The 24,414-nt window shown below is 41.0% G+C and overlaps 2 protein-coding genes across 2 annotated transcripts in view; one reads left to right on the top strand and one right to left on the bottom strand.

Moving 5' to 3' along the window:
* Positions 1-10,338: 10,338 nt before the first annotated feature.
* Positions 10,339-13,527, top strand: her3 (hairy-related 3; the record flags this gene model as incomplete). Its single annotated transcript, XM_084184357.1, has 5 exons — positions 10,339-10,392; positions 10,530-10,625; positions 10,713-10,794; positions 10,974-11,347; positions 13,438-13,527. The coding sequence occupies 5 exons, from the start codon at positions 10,339-10,341 to the stop codon at positions 13,525-13,527; spliced, it is 696 nt and encodes a 231-aa protein (XP_084040483.1).
* A 7,371-nt stretch (positions 13,528-20,898) lies between these two features.
* The window catches only part of gpr153 (G protein-coupled receptor 153), a gene marked incomplete at both ends in the record, with an annotated part of 36,147 nt that continues 32,631 nt past the window's right edge, over positions 20,899-24,414 (bottom strand). Inside the window, one exon of the mRNA XM_084184515.1 lies at positions 20,899-21,723. Coding sequence (XP_084040641.1) covers positions 20,899-21,723 — 825 coding nt within the window. The remainder of the gene's footprint in view (positions 21,724-24,414) is intronic.

The raw sequence follows: 24,414 nt of genomic DNA, 5'->3' as shown, positions 1-24,414 counted from the left end.
CTTTGTGCACGTGGGCATTGTCATGCTGAAACAGGAAAGGGCCTTGCCCAAACTGTTGCCACAAAGTTGGAAGTACAGAATCGTCTAGAATGTAATTGTAAGCTGTAGCGTTAAGATTTACCTTCACTGGAACTAAGGGGCCTAGTCCGACCCATGAAAAACAGCCCCAGATCATTATTCCTTCTCCACCAAACTTTACAGTTGGCACTATGCATTGGGGCTGGTAGCGTTCTCCTGGCATCCGCCAAACCCAGATCCGTCCATCGGACTACCAGATGGTGAAGCGTGATTCATCACTCCAGAGAATGCGTGGCGAGCTTTACACCACTCCAGCCGACACTTGGCATTGCGCATGGTGATCTTAGGCTTGTGTGCGGTTGCTTGGACATGGAAACCCATTTCATGAAGCTCCCTGACTAACAGTTATTGTGCTGACGTTGCTTCCAGAGGCAACTCGGTAGTGAGTGTTGCGACCGAGGACAGACGATTTTTACGTGCTAAGCGCTTCAGCACTCGTCGGCCCTGTTCTGTGAGCTTGTGTGGCCTACCACTTCGCAGCTGAGCCGTTGTTGCTCCTAGACGCTTCCACTTCACAATAACAGCACTAACAGTTGACTGGGGCAGCTCTAGCATGGCAGAAATTTTATGAACTGACTTGTTGGAAAGGTGGCATCCTATGATGGTGCCGCGTTGAAAGTCACTGAGCTCTTCAGTAAGGCCATTCTACTGCCAATGTTTGTCTATGGAGATTGCATGGCTATGTGCTCGATTTTATACACCTCTCAGCAACGTGGTGTTGCTGAAATGGCCAAATCCACTAATTTGAAGGGGTGTCCACATACTTTTGTATATACAGTGGGGGTGGAAAGTATTTAGTCAGCCACCAATTGTGCAAGTTCTCCCACTTAAAAAGATGAGAGAGGCCTGTAATTTTCATCATAGGTACACGTCAACTATGACAGACAAAATGAGAAAAAATTATCCAGAAAATCACATTGTAGGATTTTTTATGAATTTATTTGCAAATTATGGTGGAAAATAAGTATTTGGTCAATAACAAAAGTTTCTCAATACTTTGTTATATACCCTTTGTTGGCAATGACACAGGTCAAACGTTTTCTGTAAGTATTCACAAGGTTTTCACACACTGTTGCTGGTATTTTGGCCCATTCCTCCATGCAGATCTCCTCTAGAGCAGTGATGTTTTGGGGCTGTCACTGGGCAACACGGATTTTCAACTCCCTCCAAAGATTTTCTATGGGGTTGAGATCTGGAGACTGGCTAGGCCACTCCAGGACCTTGAAATGCTTCTTACGAAGCCACTCCTTTGTTGCCCGGGCGGTGTGTTTGGGATCATTGTAATGCTGAAAGACCCAGCCACGTTTCATCTTCAATGCCCTTGCTGATGGAAGGAGGTTTTCACTCAAAATCTCACGATACATGGCCCCAAAGCATGATGTTTCCACCCCCATGCTTCACAGTAGGTATGGTGTTCTTTGGATGCAACACAGCATTCTTTGTCCTCCAAACACGACGAGTTGAGTTTTTACCAAAAAGTTATATTTTGGTTTCATCTGACCATATGACATTCTCCCAATCCTCTTCTGGATCATCCAAATGCACTCTAGCAAACTTCAGACGGGCCTGGACATGTACTGGCTTAAGCAGGGGGACACATCTTGCGCTGCAGGATTTGAGTCCCTGGCGGCGTAGTGTGTTACTGATGGTAGGCTTTGTTACTTTGGTCCCAGCTCTCTGCAGGTCATTCACTAGGTCCCCCCGTGTGGTTCTGGGATTTTTGCTCACCGTTCTTGTGATCATTTTGACCCCACGGGGTGAGATCTTGCGTGGAGCCCCAGATTGAGGGAGATTATCAGTGGTCTTGTATGTCTTCCATTTCCTAATAATTGCTCCCACAGTTGATTTCTTCAAACCAAGCTGCTTACCTATTGCAGATTCAGTCTTCCCAGCCTGGTGCAGGTCTACAATTTTGTTTCTGGTGTCCTTTGACAGCTCTTTGGTCTTGGCCATAGTGGAGTTTGAAGTGTGACTGTTTGAGGTTGTGGACAGGTGTCTTTTATACTGATAACAAGTTCAAACAGGTGCCATTAATACAGGTAACGAGCGGAGGACAGAGGAGCCTCTTAAAGAAGAAGTTACAGGTATGTGAGAGCCAGAAATCTTGCTTGTTTGTAGGTGACCAAATACTTATTTTCATTAAAAATCCTACAATGTGATTTTCTGGATTTTTTTCCCTCAATTTATCTGTCATAGTTGATGTGTACCTATGATGAAAATTACAGGCCTCTCTCATCTTTTTAAGTGGGAGAACTTGCACAATTGGTGGCTGACTAAATACTTGTTTTCCCCACTGTATAGTGCACAGTTTGAGTCGGAAGTTTACATACGCCTTAGCCAAATACATTTAAACTCAGTTTTTCACAATTCATGACATTTAATCCTAGTCAGAATTCCCTGTCTTAGGTCAGTTAGATCACCACCTTATTTTAAGAATGTGAAATGTCAGAATAATTGTAGAGAGAATGATTTATTTCATCACATTCCCAGTGGGGCAGAAGTTTACATACACTCAATTAGTATTTGGTAGCATTGCCTTTAAATTGTTTAACTTGGGTCAAACGTTTCGGGTAGCCTTCCACAAGCTTCCCACAATAAGTTGGGTGAATTTTGGCCCATTCCTCCTGACAGAGCTGGTGTAACTGAGTCAGGTTTGTAGGCCTCCTTGCTCGCACACGCTTTTTCAGTTCTGCCCACAACTTTTCTATAGGATTGAGGTCGGGGCTTTGTGATGGCCACTCCAATACCTGGACTTTGTTGTCCTTAAGCCATTTTGCCACAACTTTGGAAGTATACTTGGGGTCATTGTCCATTTGGAAGACCCATTTGCGACAAAGCTTTAACTCCCTGACTGATGTCTTGAGATGTTGCTTCAATATATATTCACATAATTTTCCTTTCTCATGATGCCATCTATTTTGTGAAGTGCAGCAGTCCCTACTGCAGCAAAGCACCCCCACAGCATGACGCTGCCACCCCATGCTTCACGGTTGGGATGGTGTTCTTCGGCTTGCAAGACACCCCCTTTTCCTCCAAACATAACATTGGTCATTATGGCCAAACAGTTCTATTTTTGTTTCATCAGACCAGAGGACATTTCTCCAAAAAGTATGATATTTGTCCCAATGTGCAGTTGCAAACTGTAGTCTGGCTTTTTTATGGCGGTTTTGGAGCAGTGGCTTCTTCCGTGCTGAGCGGCCTTTCAGGCTATGTCGATATAGGACTCGTTTTACTGTGGATATAGATACTTTTGTACCTGTTTCCTCCAGCATCTTCACAAGGTCTTTTGCTGTTGTTCTGGGATTGATTTTCACTTTTCGCACCAAAGTACGTTCATCTCTAGGAGACAGAACGAGTCTCCTTCCTGAGCGGTATGATGGCTGCGTGGTCCCATGGTGTTAATACTTGCGTACTATTGTTTGTACAGATGAACGTGGTACCTTCAGGTGTTTAGAAATGAACCAGACTTGTGGAGGTCTACAAGGTCTTGGCTGATTTCTTTTGATTTTCCCATGATGTCAAGCAAAGAGGCACTGACTTTGAAGGTAGGCCTTGAAATACATCCACAGGTACACCTCCAATTGACTCAAATTATGTCCATTAGCCTATCAGAAGCTTCTACATTTATATTTTTAGTCATTTAAAGCCATGACATCATTTTCTGGAATTGTTCAAGCTGTTTAAAGGCACAGTCAACTTAGTGTATGTAAAGTTCTGACCCACTGGAATTGTGATACAGTGAATTGTAAGTGAAATAATCTTTCTGTAAACAATTGTTGGAAAAATTACTTGTGTCATGCACAAAGTAGATGTCCTAACCGACTTGCCAATACTATAGTTTGTTAACAATACATTTGTGGAGTGGTTGAAAAACGAGTTTTAATGACTCCAACCTAAGTGTATGTAAACTTCCGACTTCAACTGTATATTCTACAAAGAATGCTACAACAGTTTTGTACTTTCATTACAACTAATTCATGAGGGCATTGGGGTAGGAAGTGAACTTGCAATGTTCAGAAACATAGAAATAAGATGATATGTTCTACAGCCGAATTAAAGTCTCACAGCCGAATTAAGCTTTAGCCTATATTTTTTATTTTAATCTAAATTGTAACCTTTTACAAACTTTTGCACACACACACAAACATTTTCACATATTTACCTCTTTAAAAAATAAGAATAGATAATGACCAAGGACTTTGATAGAGCACACTGTCAAATTTGAACACAATTAAGTGAAACCCAGAGGGTGCCCCTGCTTGAAACGGAAAGGACTCATACCTTGGGGGGTATGGGACCATTTCAGAGGGTAAATTGTTATTTTGTTGCTGCCATTCAATTCTCTGGCAAGAAGAAGAGGAGGATGGACCGTGAAAGTAGGAACGAATCGGTAAATAGTGCCACTAAGCATGGCATATGGCGCGCCTGGCCAGCTTAACGCTGACACCAACAAATTGACGATTTCATACCAATTTTAGGGTAGACGCATGATACACGCCACACACGTCGATTAAGTTATATTATTTTGATATTTCAAACAGTGAGCATATCCATTTTAGGATATAAACGTTTGTTAAAAAGCAGGACTTTTCTCTATGGAAAAAGTTGATGATGATAATAAAAAGATAACTATTATCTCAATTAATTGGCTAATGGTTATTGGACACATTTTGCAAATATTACAAAATATTGCATGTATAAATGTCATGCTTTTAGATCTGGTATAGCCTATCCAAAGGTTTATTTCCCTGTCTTCTAACGGCATCAGCAACCATGTTACTTGCTGATAGTGAGAGGGAGAGAATGCATATTTCTCTGCCCTGCAAAATATGGAGCGAGGAAAATCGGAGGAACGCCCCCTGGCTTTTCAGTTGTACACTCCGATTTTCCACTTTTGCAATATAAAGGACGAACCCTGGGAAAACCTGCTGCGGAAAACGGGTCACAAGAACGTCTTTCTTCGATTCACCCACCAGCTGTGTAGCCGGGCTATTGCTTAAATGCTCATATAGACTTATAGTATTTGGACTCGATTTCAGTAAGAAATCATGACTATACAGTTGGTCTATTGTGTTGGAATAACTGTCGTGCCCAAGTGGCAAATGCGTTGTCAGAGTTGTCTGTTTTTGATGCTTTTTGCATGCCACATCGTATGCCAGAACTCCTTGTTTCTCATATGACTAGTCATTAGAAGAAAACAAATGGGTAACTACAGAATATAGCAATAGCCTACAAAATATAGCCTATGCCTTTTTGATTGAGTCGAGAACTCTATCATCCACTGCATCGGTAATACATTGAAGCGCAATTTAGTTTGGTTATTAACAAATGAGTAGGCTACAAAAGTATTAGAATTTAAGATTGACTAGGCCTAATATCCTTACATACAGTTGTTTGTTGCTAGTGATCCTCTCTCTCGCTCTCGCTCTCTCTCTCTCTGTCTTTCAGGTCTACTTTTTTGGTCATTAAACGCAGGCCTATTGATGGACCAACTGCGTAATTACGCACAATTGCATTTTTAACAGAAATAAAGTTATAATCTCAGGTTTAAAAAGAAAGAGTGAAACTGGATTCATATTGATTGAAGCAGGCTTTACGAATAGCGCAAGTAACGTTTAGTGTCCCTTTTTGTGAGCAGATAAATATGAAACGAAGAACGTTTTGACAATCGGGCCTGATATAAAGGAGTCCTATTGTTTAACTTGTGGATCATATCCTTCTTCTCTCAGTCAGTTTCCAATAAAACATTTTTTAGCAGTTAGTTCTTTTTCGATTCCATAGGGGAGCCATATGTTTAGGCCTAGCTCAAAAGTTTCGATTTCTAATCCACTCATACGCTCGGAAACTCTGTTGTTTTACGCACGGGCAAAGATTGTGCAGCCTACGAAGAAGCACAGACACTTTATTCGTATTCAAATCGGTTGAAGTGGTTGCAAAGTAAATGGCAGATGTTTAGCAATTCAAGGCGCATCAATACCCATGAGCCATAGTGTTTAACAATGACGTCTCTCTTTTGTTAGGCGCTTGTGTCTTTCAGTCGAGCGCTTGACAAAGGGTTCATCCTCTGCGAGTTATAAAGTTACTTTCCACTAGTTCATTTCGGCCCTAGAGAAAACCCTAAGCGATGTTAATGTGCACCTCTGTTCTATTCAGACGGTAACCCCGGTGCAAATAGCCAAACACAACCTATTGTGCGGCTTAACCAAAGTAAAGACCTTTAAATAACCTGGAGACCAGTCTATAGAAATTCATGATATTTGATGTTTGATCAGAGCTTCGCCAACAGGCCCGTCGCGTGGCTTTTATTTATCCCCCTTCCGTAATTTCGAAGGATGTAGATTATTCGATATAAACAGTGCACCTGCGTGAGCACCTGAGTGATTTCGTTTCGAACTCCTCAAGTGTAGGCCCACAATAAAGGTTTGGTGTCCTCCAGTATGTGTCAGAACCCTGAATAGTTAAGAGGCGGTTCCTCGATTTGCTTCGCTCTCAGTGACCCGTTGCAGTTTCTATGTGTGAAAGTTGCCTTCACATTTTAAAATAAGTCTATCGTTTTCTTTCTTGCTCAAAAGCGTTCTGTTTGGCAACTTCATTTTGGTAACTTTCAGTTCCAAATATTACGCCTATATTTGGCCAATTTATTATAGGCTACAAAGGTTATATAGCTTGCTTCATATATGGCAGCCCTAAATGTTCTATATAGAATCCATATGCTCATTTTTCTTGAAAAGGGAGTTCATTAGGGTTCTATATTGAACTTTTAGGGGTGCCAATATGAAGCAAGCAAAATAACCCATTTTGGTTTTACATAAATTATAACTATTTTTTTAAAGAGTGTAGGTTATTAGATGCATTGTGAAGCATTTTAATAGCAAACATGTATATGAGCCTAATACGTTGCTGGAATATGCATGTGGCAATTCACACTATACATGTCTACTTTGCCCAAAGTCATCTTCATTCGATTTACCTGAACTTTGCTGTGTAATGTATAGCCAGCCATTCTCTTGCTAATGTGGGGCGAGTTTTCCTCTGGAGAAAAACAGTTTATTGCAGGTAATTGTATAATTGCTTCACTAATTGTTGTTAACAAGTCCTCGAATACTCCAATTATTACAGCACTCTTTGTCAGGTCCCCCTGGCAGGCATACATGACAATAGACTGTTGTGGTTAATGAGTTACCCGAGGGAGAAAAGTGAAAGTGGAGGGAAAAAGTCTGAGGTCCTTTTATAAACATGCACTTAACTTGTTATTTAATGGTAAATCATTATCATGACCGTTTTGGACACAAGTCGCTCGTTGAGCTATTATCATGGAGAGGTAGCCAATTATTTTGAGAGCTGCAAGAAAGGGGGTGAGGGTATAACCAAGTTAAATACATTTTTAAAGCCCATGCAGGAAAAAAAAATCTCGAATTGTGAATTGTAACTCATTCAGTTCGTTTAACATTATATCAATTCTATAACTATTTGTATTCATTATTCTGAATAGCCTCCATATTCTTAACTCGCGAATAGCCAGTGATAACTGATATAACACACCGCGTAATTAACGTGAAATCATTCCGTGTGTCCTTGCAACAACAACAAAAAAAGAAAAAAGTTTGCCATGTTGCCAACTTGCCATGCTGAAATCAGGTTTTATACGGTGCATGTTAACTCAGAGCGTGAAAACGACGACATAATGCAGAGACCAGAACAAAAGAGGAGAACCAGCCTTCATACACCAAAGCAGAGCGGTCAGATTTCATACTGATTAAACGTTGCATTATCACTTGAAAACATGGCATCGAAATTGCCGCACCAATTTTTCTGTACATTTTACGCAATTTGAACAGCATATATGGCCTTTAAGGTATATTTTGTAGACATAGGCATAGCTTTATAAATATAGGCTATATTCATATTTTGATCAAGATATGTAATGACCTTGATTCAAAACAGTGAATATCGAGGATTAATAATTTGAGTTCAATTATTAATACAACATAGACCTATAGGTTATTGTTTACCATCCGTTATTGTAGGCCTATTGCATGTCCGATTGGGGTAATTAAACTTACAAATTAGTCTGCGAGGCTCATTAATATTATGCAGGCTATTATACAGGCCAACTGCGGGCTACATTGCATTTATTTTAAATACTAAAATTAAGATTACATTTAAAATGTTTTTTTCTTGTGCAGTCATGTGAGTAAGTTTATGAAATTTCTACCACCCGTGGAAAGTATATAGCTATGCGTAGGCCTTATTAGACTATTAGGCTACTGTTCTAATAAAACATACTTTTCCTGAAAAACTGTCCAGGAAATATTCCCTGACACAGGCCTAGCAAGGCCTATCTTTAAGCCACTGCCTTTCTCAACTCTCTTTAACAACTCCCTTTCAAAGACTTACGGGACAATGAGGTTTTGTGTTTGAAAGTGAGAGAAATCTTTGATACGGCCCACTTTTTGTGGACACAAAACGGACAGAAGAAAAGATCCATGGCCTCTCAGTAGGCATATATACTGCCTTCTTTTCAGGGGCGCCTTGTCCCTGAACTGAATACACTGAGATGTTAATGCCAAAACCCTCTCCCTTTCCCCGCCATTTGTTCCCTCGCGCTTATTGTCATCTGAACACATGCATTGTGTCTGGAATCAAACTTGAGAGGACTTAAGCAACTTTGAAAGTAGTCTATAGAATCTCCATTGAGCATGTCGCGTGTCCAACGAATGGCATGGTCCCATTTCACATGAGATTTTTCACTTCGGCTGTTATCAATAATTTACACCACAATTATAGGCTACGTAATATATAGCCTACTTGCACAATACTGCCATTGCCACTTTATTTAAGATTATAATCATTTAAAACCTTTAGATTTTTAGAATAAAAAAACGCTGAAGATAGAAATTGTCTCATGTTGTGGTTATAACGTCTATTTCTTCAGAGTTGGCTGTACTTCAAGGAAAAGTCCCCGATTGTCTGATGCGCAAAGCAGTGCAGTTGGGCTAGTTCACGCGGTTCAGCTGGCATGACTTTCCCAAGGGTTGTGCCTTTTGAGGGTGCAGTGTGAAGAATCTGGAGGCAAGGGCCTCAAGACAGGGGGCGGCCCACCGATTCTCCTCGGTGCCTGCGAAGACAAAAGTGTCAATGCATTATTTCTGAAGAAAACAAAAACATGGGGAACACAAATTCACAATTGTATATTTTCTTCTTTATAATGTAATGGTGGATATCGTTGAGATAGGCCTAGATATGCTTTATGGTCGCAAGACGATTTAGTGTGTGGCCATAGGTTTTTGCAACAGGTGTCTCGGATTCTTGTATCACCAGAAAATCGAAATCTTGTGGAGACATGGAGAGAATTTCCACGGTGCTGCCTTTGACCTCATTGGCGTGAAACTCCGATATAAAAGAATCAATAGCAAGACCTGGTACGAGTCCCCAAACCGAGCAAAACACAATTAACATCAACACATTATGGGGTGATTTTCTACGCTTTTCTGTAAAATCTCACCTCACACGTTGAATGATTTCTCTAATATTGAAGCCTACTGATATGTCTATAGGCGTGTCGGTACAGGTTTACATCTAGCCTGCGGAAATTGCATCAAATTTCAATGAACATGTAGTCCTTTTTTATAATTTAGTTGACAGAACATTGACTTTAGCTCACCACACACTAATTGAAGGCTATGAAAATAGCTAAGATAATAAGACTGAATTGAGTGGGCTATAAGCCTACTTGCCCTAAAATTTGACAGTCCTATGCATGTTTAAAAAACCAGTCATATATTTTCCAGATATGAAAGGCTATAACATACCTTTTTTCATTAATTTATTAAACGTGTTGATATAGTTAAAGCCTATAGATAATATAGGCTAGTTGTTTTTTGGAGACAATGTAATTTCCGCAATGACTGTGCTTCTTTCCATAAATAGCCTAACGTTATAATAATATCTTAAGATTTAGACAGCAATATTCGGGGATATTTACGCTATGTTTGAGGTCCAAGATATGCCGCCTTTGGAGATGATGCGCGTTCAATAGATTATTCGGTGAGAGCTCTTGGCTGATTGGTTGTTGGGGGCTGTCAAAGCAGTACTGTTCATCTCGGCGCGCGCGACCCACAGGTCATTTGTTGCATTGAGATGTTAAGTGGGGGACGCTATAAATCGGCTCCCGAGGCAGAATTCCTTCACTCGTGCGCCAGGGAGAGTTCATGCAGTAGGTCAAAAACATCTGTAAGCAAACCAGAAACTACCTTCAGAATGGTGTCGACATCCGACTGTGTAATCAAGACCAAAATCATAAATGGGAAAAAGGTGTGTAGTTTATGTTACCTACATGCATGCTTTATTGGCAAGTAATAATAACTTTCAAACAAATGAATGTCAACAACAAAGATTTTAAAGTGACTGATGGATTGTTTGTTAATGCTTTATTTCTCTTTTTTTGTAAGGTATCCAAACCATTGATGGAGAAGAAAAGACGAGCGCGCATAAATAAATGTTTGGACCAGTTAAAATCTCTGCTGGAGAATTATTACACCAGCAATGTAAGTAATACTTCGAATCTATTAGGCAAATTGTTACAAACCAATCGTGCTTTTGTGCTTAGTGGCTCAATGTATGCTCCTTTTCAGATTCGAAAACGCAAACTCGAGAAAGCGGACATCCTGGAACTAACTGTAAAACATCTGAGAAATCTTCAGAAGATCCAGAGTGGTGCGTTATCCATCTTCACTATTTGTTATCTCATTCTAGGCCTTGCCTATGGTAGGCTGGCCTATCACTATTAGCTTCTACCAGCAATTATTCGGTCTACTGTCAAGTGAAATTCTCGATAGGCTGGGTTTTACGCATGGTGCCATATTTACTTAAAATGTTCCTCTCATTTTCTACAGGATTTTCCATTAACTCCGAGTTTGCTGAATACCAAGCTGGCTTCAGGAGCTGCCTAGCAGGCGTGAACCAGTACTTGGCAGACAACTCGAGTGGGAGCAGCAGTCGTTTGACCATGCTGACGCACCTTTCAAGCAGCCTGCACTGCACCGGAGGACAGGCTCAGAACTCCAGCACCGCGGACAGCGACACGGGAACAAAACATGTGCTGCCCGAAACTGCTGTGTGCTGCCGGATGCAAAGACGTCTTCCTTCGACAGTTGGGCACGAAGCGAGCAAGGCACCAACCAGTGTCCCCCTCGCCCGGTGCATCAGGGCGCTCAAACCCCACAGCTCCAAACCGACTAAACTCTCCGCAGGGACCAGTCAAGTCATCGTATCCACAAATAAGATTAAACTAAATAACAGTCTCAGCCCATGCTACAGAAACAAGTGTCTCTCAAATGGTCAATACAGCCATGCAGTTACCATACACAATGTTTGGCGTCCTTGGTAGCATGTTGAATAGAGATTTATTTGAACTGTTAAATACTTTATTGTGTAGTATATGCACGGTGTAGATTTGTATTTTCTAAATACTGTTTTAACTTTTGTACAGATTTTTTTTATTTTATCAATAAAATCAAAGAACTGAAAGAACTGAATAAGCCTTTCGTCGTCTTATTTGTTAGTGGACTGGGAAAGTAAATGGGTGGGAAATTCACACACATTTATTTTTGAAAGTAATAAGTAATTCAGTAACCAATTTGTACAATACAGAATAAAATGCAATAGTAACAATGCATCTGTTCACCTAAACTCATCTTGCAAGCCAAATAAGCCATCTTCTAACCTCTCCATGGTTACTCACATTGAGTGATTTATTCATCTTTCTCACTGATATGGTTAAAAGAGTGGTTTATACAGATGTAGGATCCTAATTTGATCACCCTGTTGCACGAGAACGTTGCTACAATGCAGTACATTTTAAACTTTGTTTAAACCTTTATTTAACTAGGCAAGTCAGTTAAGAACAAATTCTTATTTACAATTACAACCTATCCCAGCCAAACCATCAAGGCCAGATTGTGATGCAGTGCCTTAGACTGCTGCGCCACTTGGGAGCCCAAAACCTGTTGTGTATTTGAGGTTTAAAAAGGCTTCTGAAGTTAATCATTTCCATTTTGAAATTACATACTTGATTTTCCCTTACGAAAAAACTATCAACCCCTACAAAAACGTCCATTAATTATAATCCACTTAATAATTCACATTTGCTGCAGGATTTTTTTCCTGCTGTAGCAAACAAAACTGGCTCAAATTAAGATCCTACATCTGTAATGAAAATAGTTTCGAATTTGCAGTAGGCCTAGTTAGTTAGTAAGCTCGAATATCTGAAGTTAGCCACTTGGCTCGTGGGGGAATGTTATAGGTCGCACATTCTCTGTATTCATTATGCCTATTATTAAACAGAGGTGTGCCAACCTGTACCAAAATCCAAAAGCATATCAATAAATTCGCGTATGAAGTTGCACAGGGAGCTGTGCCACCAGGTGCTTGACCGCATCCTCTCATCCTCTCCTCTCTACATATGGGGAATACAGGTTCAGAACATGCATTCAAATGGTGGGGCACCTCACCAGCCTCTTCGTTCGAAAAAGCTACCTCGGGACTGGCCAAGGGATTACGTTTCTTTAATATCTATAACTTGACCCTTTTATATTATATTCTTGTTTTTTCTTCTTCTTTATTTCGACTGCAGGTAAATATACATGCATGGCTGTCACCTGTTGCTGAAACGATTGGCATCGGGTGACGGGTAACCTTGGCATTTGGTTCCCAGGGGTACCCCATGTTCCCAGTAGTGCAACATGCATCATAAAGCTCAAGTTGATATGTATTAACATTGTCAATGAAGCTATAGCCTATATCAGTCCCTTTCCTACATTGGCAATGTTAAGACATTGGCCTAAGTAACCAGTGAGGAAACAAGTCTGGGGGGGTTGTCAACCGCCTAGGGCGCATGCCATGATGCGCCATTCATCCCATTGTTATCCAGTTTTACGCATAACTACCGAAACAGCAGCGCGCAAATTAGGTTCTTGTTGAACAGCACAGCAATTTTCTGCTACTAATTATTTACATGCACGCTATCTGCTTTCTCGTCTCAGAGGCCCCATGTTATCTTAAACGCTTGTGAATCCACATTCACTATGGAAGTTTGGGATTAATTGTGGACCAGACGTTGGTTTTGGAAGCTCATATAAGAATAGTCGTTTAATTTCACTTTCATTTAGTCCGTTTGGGTAGGCCTATATATCCTAAAGATAACAGGCTACTCACAAAGATGCATCTATATAGCCTGCACAAACTGACCCCAAAAATAAACGTTTGTTTCTTTGGATGGAAAACAACGTTTCCGCTGCTATAGTGGGTTGGAGGTCTAGCATCAGTATCATAAATGGCTCTCTTTTCATGTCGACTAAGGTTGGAGAGGATGGCACCTTGCAGCGAGGAGAATCGCTGAAACGCCCATCGCTCTTTCAGATGGTATTGACGGCCTGCTGGGGACGGTGACAAGGCATTGGTTCCCGAAGAAAAGGGAGGCTCTCAAGCAATGTGAGAAAAAAAATAAGACAAAAAAGACTATGCCTGGTTCAAGTTGCTTGTGTGCTAAATCTGACCCACACGCCATTTGTAGACTGCATGTGTCACATTAATAGCCTATATCTCTATATCTGTTGTTAGCAGGCCTACACCATGCATTCACGTTTTGGTCGTCATAATGATTGCCTACATTTTGCACTAAATGTTCGTTTATATATAAGCTTACAGTTGGGTTTTAGACGATTGTGATCAGGGTAGCCTATTTAGAGCAAGCTGTTTTCAATATAGGCAGACCCACTGCAACCATATGGGCCCAACAGTCCCGCTGTTGCGCTTTTAGTGAAGCGAATACATGGAGCTTTATAGGCTAAAGAACCTGCCAAAGCCCTTGAGTTTGTTTTACTGAAGAAAAGCCACGTGATGTGCACCCTGAATGCACTGAAACTTGTAAGAATTTCTATGAACTCGTCTCAGCGTTGTTTAAATAAGCTAGTTTGGTTTGCACCATAATAGTGGTGCATCAGAGCTGAAACACGGAGAAAGGAAAATAAAACGTATTTGCATTAGACTGTGCCCAGTCAAGCGCCCATAAGAGGCAGACGTGTAGGCCTGGCCTACATACAGCGATGCAAAGAGCCAGGCCCCGTGTCCACCGAGCCTTTCAACACCCTGTGGTGGACTAGAGAGATGTTTTTTTCAGGTGGAACATTTAATCTAAGACCAAGGTGAGGCATATTTTTAAATTCGTCATTCTCTTGGCCAAGATTTTTCATAGGCCTACACTAAAACGAAGAGTGCAAAATAGTCTCAAATCATCTAATTTGAGAACAACTCGATCAAATCCTATCTATTTTAAAGCAATAATCCACTTAAATTCATAGACAGAGCCACGGATGCAAGGACTGACCATCCATGATTTAAAATGTACAATTTTAACCATGTTTTGAGGCTATACAGTGTATGTTTACATTTAAGTTGTTTACAAACATTGGAGTAAAATAAGCTTATTATTGGGTTGTGATGGGGTACGACAGTTGAACTAAGGTCATGAGGCATTTATAGGTTACATTCTTCAAGAATCAGTGGGTAGGCCTATATATCATTAATTTACAAAAGGATTCTAGCTTCAAGTGATAGGACTAAAATGGGTTAAATACTCGACTACCCCATTACCCCAACGAAAATGTCTCATAATTAGATGTATGTAAAATGTTGCAATGGGGTGTATTAAGCATGAGACCAGGTCGCAGCACAACTAGACCTCCACAATACCGTGGAATTTCCCTTAGAGTTGGATAAAGACCAGTGTCGAGGCTCACTGGCTGCGGGTAACTGGTGAACAAAGTGCGGGCGTTCTCCACGGAAACAATGGTGAGAGGCTAGACGTCACTGAATCTGCAGAGTCAAGCGTTTTAAAACACCTGCTAAAAAAAAAAAATGATTGTGCAAATTTAGGCTACTTGAGTTTCTAAGGGGGTAGGCTTATGATATGTAGCCTGTGGGCTGCAGGTGAATTATTGACCAGACATGACTGCATGCTAAAATGGCAGTGTTCAGGGGCAGCTTCAGGATGCTCTTCATCCTCATATAGTTGGATTGTTGGAGTGCTAGAATTGTCTTTTGAATAGACTACATCAGTGATACTCAAATGGCGCCTGCAGGCCATATCTGGACTGCGAGCCCATTAAATGGGGCTGTTCATTTGTAAAATAAAAAAATAAAATAAAAAATATTGCCATCTCGTGTGAATATTAGTCAAATATTCTGAGGATTGTGAGTGCAGAAGAAATATGTCAAAAACAATGTAAGTCGAAACATCTGCTTTATTTTTTCTGGTCCTTACAGAATAATATCTCGAATTATCTCAAAGGAGTGTGAACATCAATTCAATAAAACCGAGTTGTGAATAAAATTCTAAAATGGTTGATGTGCACCTCCGAACCGCAATAGCCTACATCACCGGGAAAATATATTTTTTTAAACATTTAAAATACAAACGCAAAACACACTTTCAACGATTTCAAACTATTCAAGTGTTTTTTCCACTGCAACTTTGACTCGAAATAGATCTTTATCCTTTGAACAAAACCATAATCGCAGCAACAAAAACACCAAACATTGTTCATAGGATTGACAGTCATAAAAGCTTTAACAGAGAAGGATATGTTACAAAATTAGATTTTGATAAATAAGTAGGCTACTGTAAACACAGAGAAAAACATAATGCAGGAAAAGTCAATGACGTGGCAAATTTCGAAAAGGGAATATAAAAACGGTAATACTTTCAAAGAAAGGTGTTCACATTATGATATTCATTTGAATATTAGACAAGGGGTGAGAGGTGCACAATTAACATAGGCTAACCTAAATTAATAACCTGGACTTTGGAGCATTACTTATGCTATAGAAACAAATGATCTTAAAGTGTATGCAAAACATTTGTTAGCAAATTATTATGATAATAGCACACACTTTCTATGAGGCGCACACACATTATACCTTATAAGTGCATTTATCTAGCCTGGGTACCAGTTTCTGAGGTCAATGGAACTCGACCAAAACAATGGAAATGTCATGGAAACGCGTGGGGGAAAGATCCCTAATCTCCTCATTATCCCCAGCAAAATTTGCCTACATTTAAGCTATTTTTATGTGTGTATTTCACTCTAAATTTGGGTAAAAATCGGAGTATAATGCTTGTATGGATGTCAACCCCTTTTACATGTCCATCATGTCATCATCATCAATCAACTGCATTACAGTTAAAAACTACTTTGACTAATGCCACCGATTTCTGTATGCTAGTTATGCTACCAGTTTATAGGAACGCCAGTTAGCATTTAGCAGTAACTTCTAAATCTGAAAAGGGACAACTAACCTAAATGTTATGCAGCGAAAAACAGCCAAATAAACTCAGCAAAAAAAGAAACGTCCTCTCACTGTCAACTGAGTTTATTTTCAGCAAACATAACATGTGTAAATATTTGTATGAACATAACAAGATTCAACAACTGAGACATAAACTGAACAAGTTCCACAGACATGTGACTAACATAAATTGAATAATGTGTCCCTGAACAAAGGGTGGGTCAAGCTGCATTAAGTACTGCAGTGCATCTCCTCCTCATGGACTGCACCAGATTTGCCAGTTCTTGCTGTGAGATGTTCCCCCACTCTTCCACCAAGGCACCTGCAAGTTACCTGACATTTCTGGGGGGAATGGCCCTAGCCTTCACCCTCCGATCCAACAGGGCCCAGACGTGCTCAATGGGATTGAGATCCGGGCTCTTCGCTGACCATGGCAGAACACTGACATTCCTGTCTTGCAGGAAATCACGCACAGAACGAGCAGTATGGCTGGTGGCATTGTCATGCTGGAGGGTCATGTCAGGATGAGCCTGCAGGAAGGGTACCACATGAGGGAGGAGGATGTCTTCCCTGTAACGCACAGGGTTGAGATTGCCTGCAATGACAACAAGCTCAGTCCGATGATGCTGTGACACACCGCCCCAGACCATGACAGACCCTCCACCTCCAAATCGATCCCGCTCCAGAGTACAGGCCTCGGTGTTACCCTCATTCCTTCGACAATAAACGCGAATCCGACCATCACCCCTGGTGAGACAAAACCGCGACTCATCAGTGAAGAGCACTTTTTGCCAGTCCTGTCTGGTCCAGCGACGGTGGGTTTGTACCCATAGGCGACGTTGTTGCCGGTGATGTCTGGTGGGAACCTGCCTTACAACAGGCCTACAAGCCCTCAGTCCAGCCTCTCTCAGCCTATTGCGGACAGTCTGAGCACTGATGGAGGGATTGTGCGTTCCTGTTGTAACTCGGGCAGTTGTTGTTGCCATCCTGTACCTGTCCCGCAGGTGTGATGTTCGGATGTACCAATCCTGTGCAGGTGTTGTTACACGTGGTCTGCCACTTCGAGGACGATCAGCTGTCCGTCCTGTCTCCCTGTAGCACTGTCTTAGGCGTCTCACAGTACTTTATTGCCCTGGCCACATCTGCAGTCCTCATGCCTCCTTGCAGCATGCCTAAGGCACGTTCACACAGATGAGCAGGGACCCTGGGCATCTTTCTTTGGGTGTTTTTCAGAGTCAGTAGAAATGTCTCTTTAGTGTCCTAAGTTTTCATAACTGTGACCTTAATTGCCTACCGTCTGTAAGCTGTTCGTGTCTTAACGACCGTTCCACAGGTGCATGTTCATGAATTGTTTATGGTTCATTGAACAAACATGGGAAACCGTGTTTAAACCCTTTACAATGAAGATCTGTGAAGTTATTTGGATTTTTACAAATTATCTTTGAAAGACAGGGTCCTGAAAAAGGGAAGTTTCTTTTTTTGCTGAGTTTATATACAAATGGGACTTTAGTAACCACATTGTGGGCCTGCAACAATACATCAATCATGACGTATTTGATGAATATCCTTATTGCTTATTACTGATGAATGTGTTTGTTTTTCTTTCTTTCTGCTTGCATTTTGTATTTATATTTTGATGTGTGTATTTTCTGTAATTTATGTAATTCAGGGCTCATCTGTAAAAGAGACCTTGGTCTCATTATGACTCCCCTGATAAAATAAAGGGAAAAAAAAAAAAAAAAAAAAATCCACTTTGTTGAATGTGCGCCAATCCAGCGTGTTTCTATATCCCATGGTCTGCATTCCATTGACCTCTTACCCGCATTTATGTCATATGCCAAATGTTCGGCTTATATGTCAAATGTTTGGCATATGACACGTAGTACAAGGAGTGGAATGTTAGCAGAAAGAGACTGGTACCAGGTTAGCATTTAACTCCACACACTTATAGTGCATTATAATGCATGTTATAAGCTGTCATAACTCCAAGTAGTTATAACATCCTTATAATACATCACTATGATGCATTATAAGACCAATGTGTGTGTGCCTCATAGAAAGTCTAGAATTCTTTCCCAACATAATAAGGCTATAAAATGGTTAATTGGGGCACACTGCAAGTTGAAAGTATTATCACTCCATTTAATTAATTTATCTGCAAACATACACAAATCCTGTCTCAATACATTCATGTCAAACTTAAGATGTTAGAACTGCCAAATTAACATATTTGGGGAATATTACATTTTAAAGTTGAAAATGTTTGTAAAAACAAGTTATCAATATAATTCAAAGCTTTCCAGCATGAGGAAGACCCAGTTGCCATGGTCCATCATGCCTCAATAGTCTTATACATCTGATGGGCCCTGTTTTTGAGATATTTAACAAGTGTTTCCCAAAACGCCATCTAGAGATAGGTGAATTTCTTAAACGTTTCGTAAAAATTTAAGCCAAGAATGTCAAAGCAAAAGGGAATATAAATGTGTAACCACACCACCAGTGAACCACATCATCTATAAACATTGGAGTGCTTTGGTGGTGGTGGAATTTAATGAACACTATTCACCTTCCCTCAGCCATGCTTGGCTTTACTTCTTACTTCACCTATTTGTAAGTCGCTCTGGATAAGAGCGTCTGCTAACTGATGTAAATTTAAATGTAAATGTACTTGCCACCCTCTGGCATGGCAAACATTCTCTGAAAAAGCACCTCGTTCTAGTCGAGGTCACCCAGAGAACCTGTACTTCTATTCATGGTCCTTCGATCCGGATTCACTGATTGGCCACAGTTAAAGCAATATAAATAGAATCCCTAGAACAGGACAGACCCTCAGACCGTTGGACTGTACCCTTATGGGTACAATTCTATTTCTATAGTTCAATTATGTGCCAGTAGCAGATTAGAGCTCCATCCTGGACTGAATGTGGCACTCATCCTTTTTAACAGACACTATGTTAGACTATTTAGATGCAGCTCAAGCAAAAGGAGGCTTAATCCTAACTTGAGACCTGCATGCATAACTTAACCTCCCACAAATATCACATTGACATCAATGACTGAGTTATGTGAATGTCTGAGTTACATATTTCAAATTGGGAGATGGCAGATGTTTTGGACATGAGCCATTGGGTGCATCTCAATAGGCAGATGTTTTGGACATGAGCCATTGGGTGCATCTCAATAGTGTGGTGACTCCCTCTCCTCGTCTCCTTTCCTCATCCTCACTGATCTGAAAGAACGGGAAAGGTGTAAGCTGATTGCAAGACTTACTCTATATTTTGATATTTGCGCCGATAGAGAGGAGACAAGGAGGCTTGGAGACCAATTTAGACTATTGAGATGCACCCCTGGTCGGGTGGATTTTCCTCTGCACATCCTGGTGCTTCCTAAAAGGGCCACTAGGGCCAACCTAGGGATATACAGATTGACAAACACTCTGCCGCCAAGTGTCAAGCACCATTTGTGAGGTTAAGCTACTGTTAATGGCTGATGTATATTGTATAATGTATGTCTGCATGAATATCTGTGTGTGTGCTGACAACTGTTACACATTTGTAATCATAAATATCGAATAACAGTATTTATAAGAGGAAACAAGAAAACATCCCAGTCAAATCCTCAATGAAAGAACGAGGAACACACCAAACCATACATCCAATGTACCTGTAACTTTCATTATGTACACGTCACATCCACTCCACGCCGAGTTCACTTTTTCAAAGTGTTTAAGGGACGTCATGGTAGAAATTCTTCTTACACAACCATGTAGAAAATTACACTGAAGTGAGGCAATTGCAATAATCTCTTTGTATAGGATATTTAACGGTAGGCCACAACACAACATCAGAGTGCTTCCTTCATGAAGAAATAACAAGGTTTTGTATATTGCCTAAAAACATTCCCTCTCTTCCTTGTTTATTTTGACAAAAAATCAAGCAAATGATCATCCATCAAAGAGACTTGTCATAACCATAACAAAAATGAACATGGGCAGTTTTGGCCTTGCCCTCTCATCTCATAACACCTTATACAATATCTGAGATTTTGAATCCTTATAAGTGCAAAAAAATATCAAAATACCAATTTCCCCCAAATCCTCGTACAAGAAAACGACACAAAACAAAAGAGTGGAATATGCACAAGATTAAAAGGAGATGTTAGTATGGGTTTCCTAAAAGCAATGTCTTTGAGTAACTACGTGGTGGCGCCACAGCCTCTTTCAAAGTTGCTACGCTGTCTAGCCTACCAGGTTCTAAAGCAAAGGTAGGCATGTCATGAAACGTGTACAAAGCTTCAAGGCCAATAAAACTGAGTATAAGTCCTAGCTTTGGGAGTTTAGTGTGGTTGAATAAAATCAACCATTATTTAGGATATACCAGTATGAAATCTTTCCATCACCCCAATGCCATGGTTTTGTAATAATAATAATAATAATAATAATAATAATAATAATACAAACTTTCTGCACTCTATCTAGGTGGCAGATCCTATGGAATCTGAGTGAAATGTGATATATCTAGAGGCTGATGCAGAAGGTGAGCTTATAAAACTATTTGTGCTTCCTTTACTGTCTCCCGTAGTCAGGTGCTTGTGTTCCCCCCAGTCGGGCCCAGCTCCGTGGGCTCCTGTCCTGCTGGGCCTGTGAGACGAGTGCTCCCCAGTCCGCAGGCTTTGCCCTGTGGGGACTAGTTCGCCTTGGCGCCTCCCCTCCCGCCGGTGCTCACGGAGGGAACCTGAACGGCACACCCCGGAGCTTTCCCCACCGCACGCCCTGTCTGCCCTGTGTGAGCCATCTGGCGACCCTCCCCGACTACAGCTCCTACCGTGCTCCGAGAGGCGCCGCAGGGCATGGGGCTCACGCTCAAAATCGGTGAGTGGGAAATGCGGGTACAAGATGATGTGCTGCTCGTAGACGTCTGGGATGAGGGAAATGGTGGAGGTGCGGCGTGGGCTCTTCATGGGGCTGGGAAGCGGGGTCTCATCGATAAAGTTGATGACCTCGTCGCGGCTGAAGCAGCGCAAATCTGCCTCCTCGTAGCGCTCGCCGCCGCTCCCCCGCGGCAGCTGCTTGAGCATGTGCCCACTATCCTCGGAGCGCCGGCGCTTGCGGTGCGGGTGGCTCTCCTCGCGGTAGGAGACCGGGCTGCTCCTGCGTCTCTCGTTGCGTGGCAAGCTGGAGTTGTAGTGGACCATTCCCATCACGTCCTCCGTGGAGCCCCAGTGGTGTAGGTAGGAGGGGATCTGGCCGCTGGTCCACATGTCGGTTTCGTCGTGGGAGAATCTTCTTGTAGGGGGTACCTGGCGCAACACAACACACAGACCAACAACATCAGCTTGTATGGAGAAGGTTAGGCCTGTATAATATGCATATGATAATGGCTATACAGTCATACATTCTCAATGAAAAACAACAGCAATACATTTTGTTTCTCTTACTGCTAAAACTACAAATGCAAAGTTCTTTAAATTATTTGGTGTTAAACATTAGGCTATTTTCTAATCAAATGTTGTCTTCTCTATCAGGAGTCATTAATGCAACTCAATTAACACATATTTGTTTTTGAAACTATTATGACAGTATTAAAGCCATAATACAGCACTATTATAACAACTAACTTGTCGGACTAAATGGCATTCTTTCCAAATTGATACTCACATTCCACATTGTTCTGAGAACTAAGTAGGAGAGACATAACGTCAGCTTTTAGTATGGGTTTGTCAATGAGAAGATACACAGCACAAAACTAATATCAGAGTGCCACTATGTGGTGTCTTTTTGTAAATGCAGAAATGAGACAGCAGACTATACAGTAGCGTTGAGTGAGAAGTTTGACCAGCAGGGGGAAGCAAAGCACGAGTAGTAGTTGAAAATGAGGACTGACAGGGGGTGGATGGGGAATGTAACCCCAACGAGATGCAACATAGCAAATGAAAAGTCTGATTCTGTAAATATAAGCCATTTGAGAATTGCACCAACAATTCTTAAATGGAGCCACGTGTTTATGTTTTTTTTGTTGTAGTTGATTTCTTGAATTGTATTGACAAATTGTAGCACCCCAAATAGTAGGCAAAAATGTGTACTTAATATATCTGTTTCAATGCCATGACTTGCATGTATTTAGTTGTAATACAAACACATTTGTTTTATTGATAATTATTTATTGATAATTATTTTCCATTATACAGTATGGACTGCTAAAACACAAACTGTATCTTAACCAATTCCACACTGAGTGTACAAAACATTAGGAACACCTACTCTTTCCATGACATAGACTGACCAAGTGAATCCAGGTGAAAGCTATGATCCCTTATTGATGTCACTTGTTAAATCCACTTCAAACAGTGTAGATGAAGGGGAGGAGACAGGTTAAAGAAGGATTTTTAAGCCTTGAGACATGGATTGTGTATGTGTGCCATTCAGAGGGTAAATGGGCAAGACAAAATATCTAAGTGCCTTTGAATGGGGTATGGTAGTAGGTGCCAGGTGCACCGGTTTGAGTGTATCAAGAACTGCAACGCTGCTGGGTTTTTCATGCTCAACAGTTACCCGTGTGTTTCAAGAATGGTCCACCACCCAATGGACATCCAGCCAACTTGACACAACTGTGGGAAGCATCGGAGTCAACATGGGCCAGCATCCCTGTGGAACGCTTTCAACACCTTTTAGAGCCACTGACCTGACGAATTGAGGCTGTTCTGAGGGCAAAAGGGGGTGTAATTCAATATTAGGAAGTTGTTCCTAATGTTTTGTACACTCAGTGTATAAGATGCACTATTTAGACAAAACTGAATCAATGGTTTAATGAGTCAATGTGGTGAAATGATAGCTACTGTATACATCTCTGTTCAATAACTGTCCAAAAATAGAATAGACTCGATCCTACTAGAGAATAGAATGAGCGTAACTATCAACTATCAGGAGATCAAATTTCAGTCTATATCATATCATAGGCCTATAGATTTCATGGCTAGGCCTACTGATTTGATGTCCAAGTTGCCTGATAAGAATATTCTTATCATAAACCATTTATAAAATAACAAATATTTGATGGCTAAATCTAAGGGCTACACCTCCTGTGTGCTACTTTCTTGTTAGCATTACACTGTGCTGTGTTACATGTGGTCTTGCTAGCAGCTATTTGCGCTACATGGAGTAGTCGAAAGCCCAATTGGGTAATTGTTTTGCAAAAGAATGGAACAAAGATGACACAGTGGTAGATGTCTTGCGGGGGTGACCGTAAGTCTGGGTTGTGTCAGGTAAAAGGGGCATGGCCATTCTTAGTTTAGGTCTCCAAATTCAGCCTTCAAAAGCCTTCATTTTCTCTCCAATACTGTAATTATGCTCTTTTAGTTAATTTTTATTTGGGCCACACGACTGCACGCGCACACACACTCGCGCACACATTGTGCGCATACTCAAGCACACACACACACACACACACACACACACACACACACACACACACACACACACACACACACACACACACAGTTGTGGTTTGGTTGTTTGTGAGCTCTTGAAGACTGCATGTTGGGAGAGCAGCATTGGGGTTCATAATAATATGTCAAAGAGGAGCATTTCACAGCTCTACAACTGACTTGCTTTGAGTCTGGAGTCAATAGGACACAATAGGAGTCAAAAGGACCAAATAGCATTAGCATGAGCAAGCATTTGCATTGTTTTAGCATAATGGTTCAGTCAAGGATATTGGAAGTCAGCATCAGCCCTACCACCTCATACTATTCTAGTATTTCTATGTTTAACTTGTGATACTACGATTAAGAGGTGGCAGGTCTGTGAAAGACCCACCTATACACATTAGAGAGACTTATCTACAATGAAGGTGAAAACTACTGATGGTCATATTTGCCAAACATTAGTCAGCCAGATATATGCTTTTTGACCTTTCAATGCCATGTCTAGATAGGAAACATCAGTTTGCAAAATGTAAAATGATTCCAGCAAGATCAAACAATAAAATAGAT

This window comes from Coregonus lavaretus (assembly GCF_964263955.1).
Source record: "Coregonus lavaretus genome assembly, chromosome: 20".
Taxonomy (NCBI): Eukaryota; Metazoa; Chordata; class Actinopteri; order Salmoniformes; family Salmonidae; genus Coregonus; species Coregonus lavaretus.
Note: the sequence above shows the minus strand (reverse complement) of the source record. Positions and strands in the feature narration are given on the sequence as shown.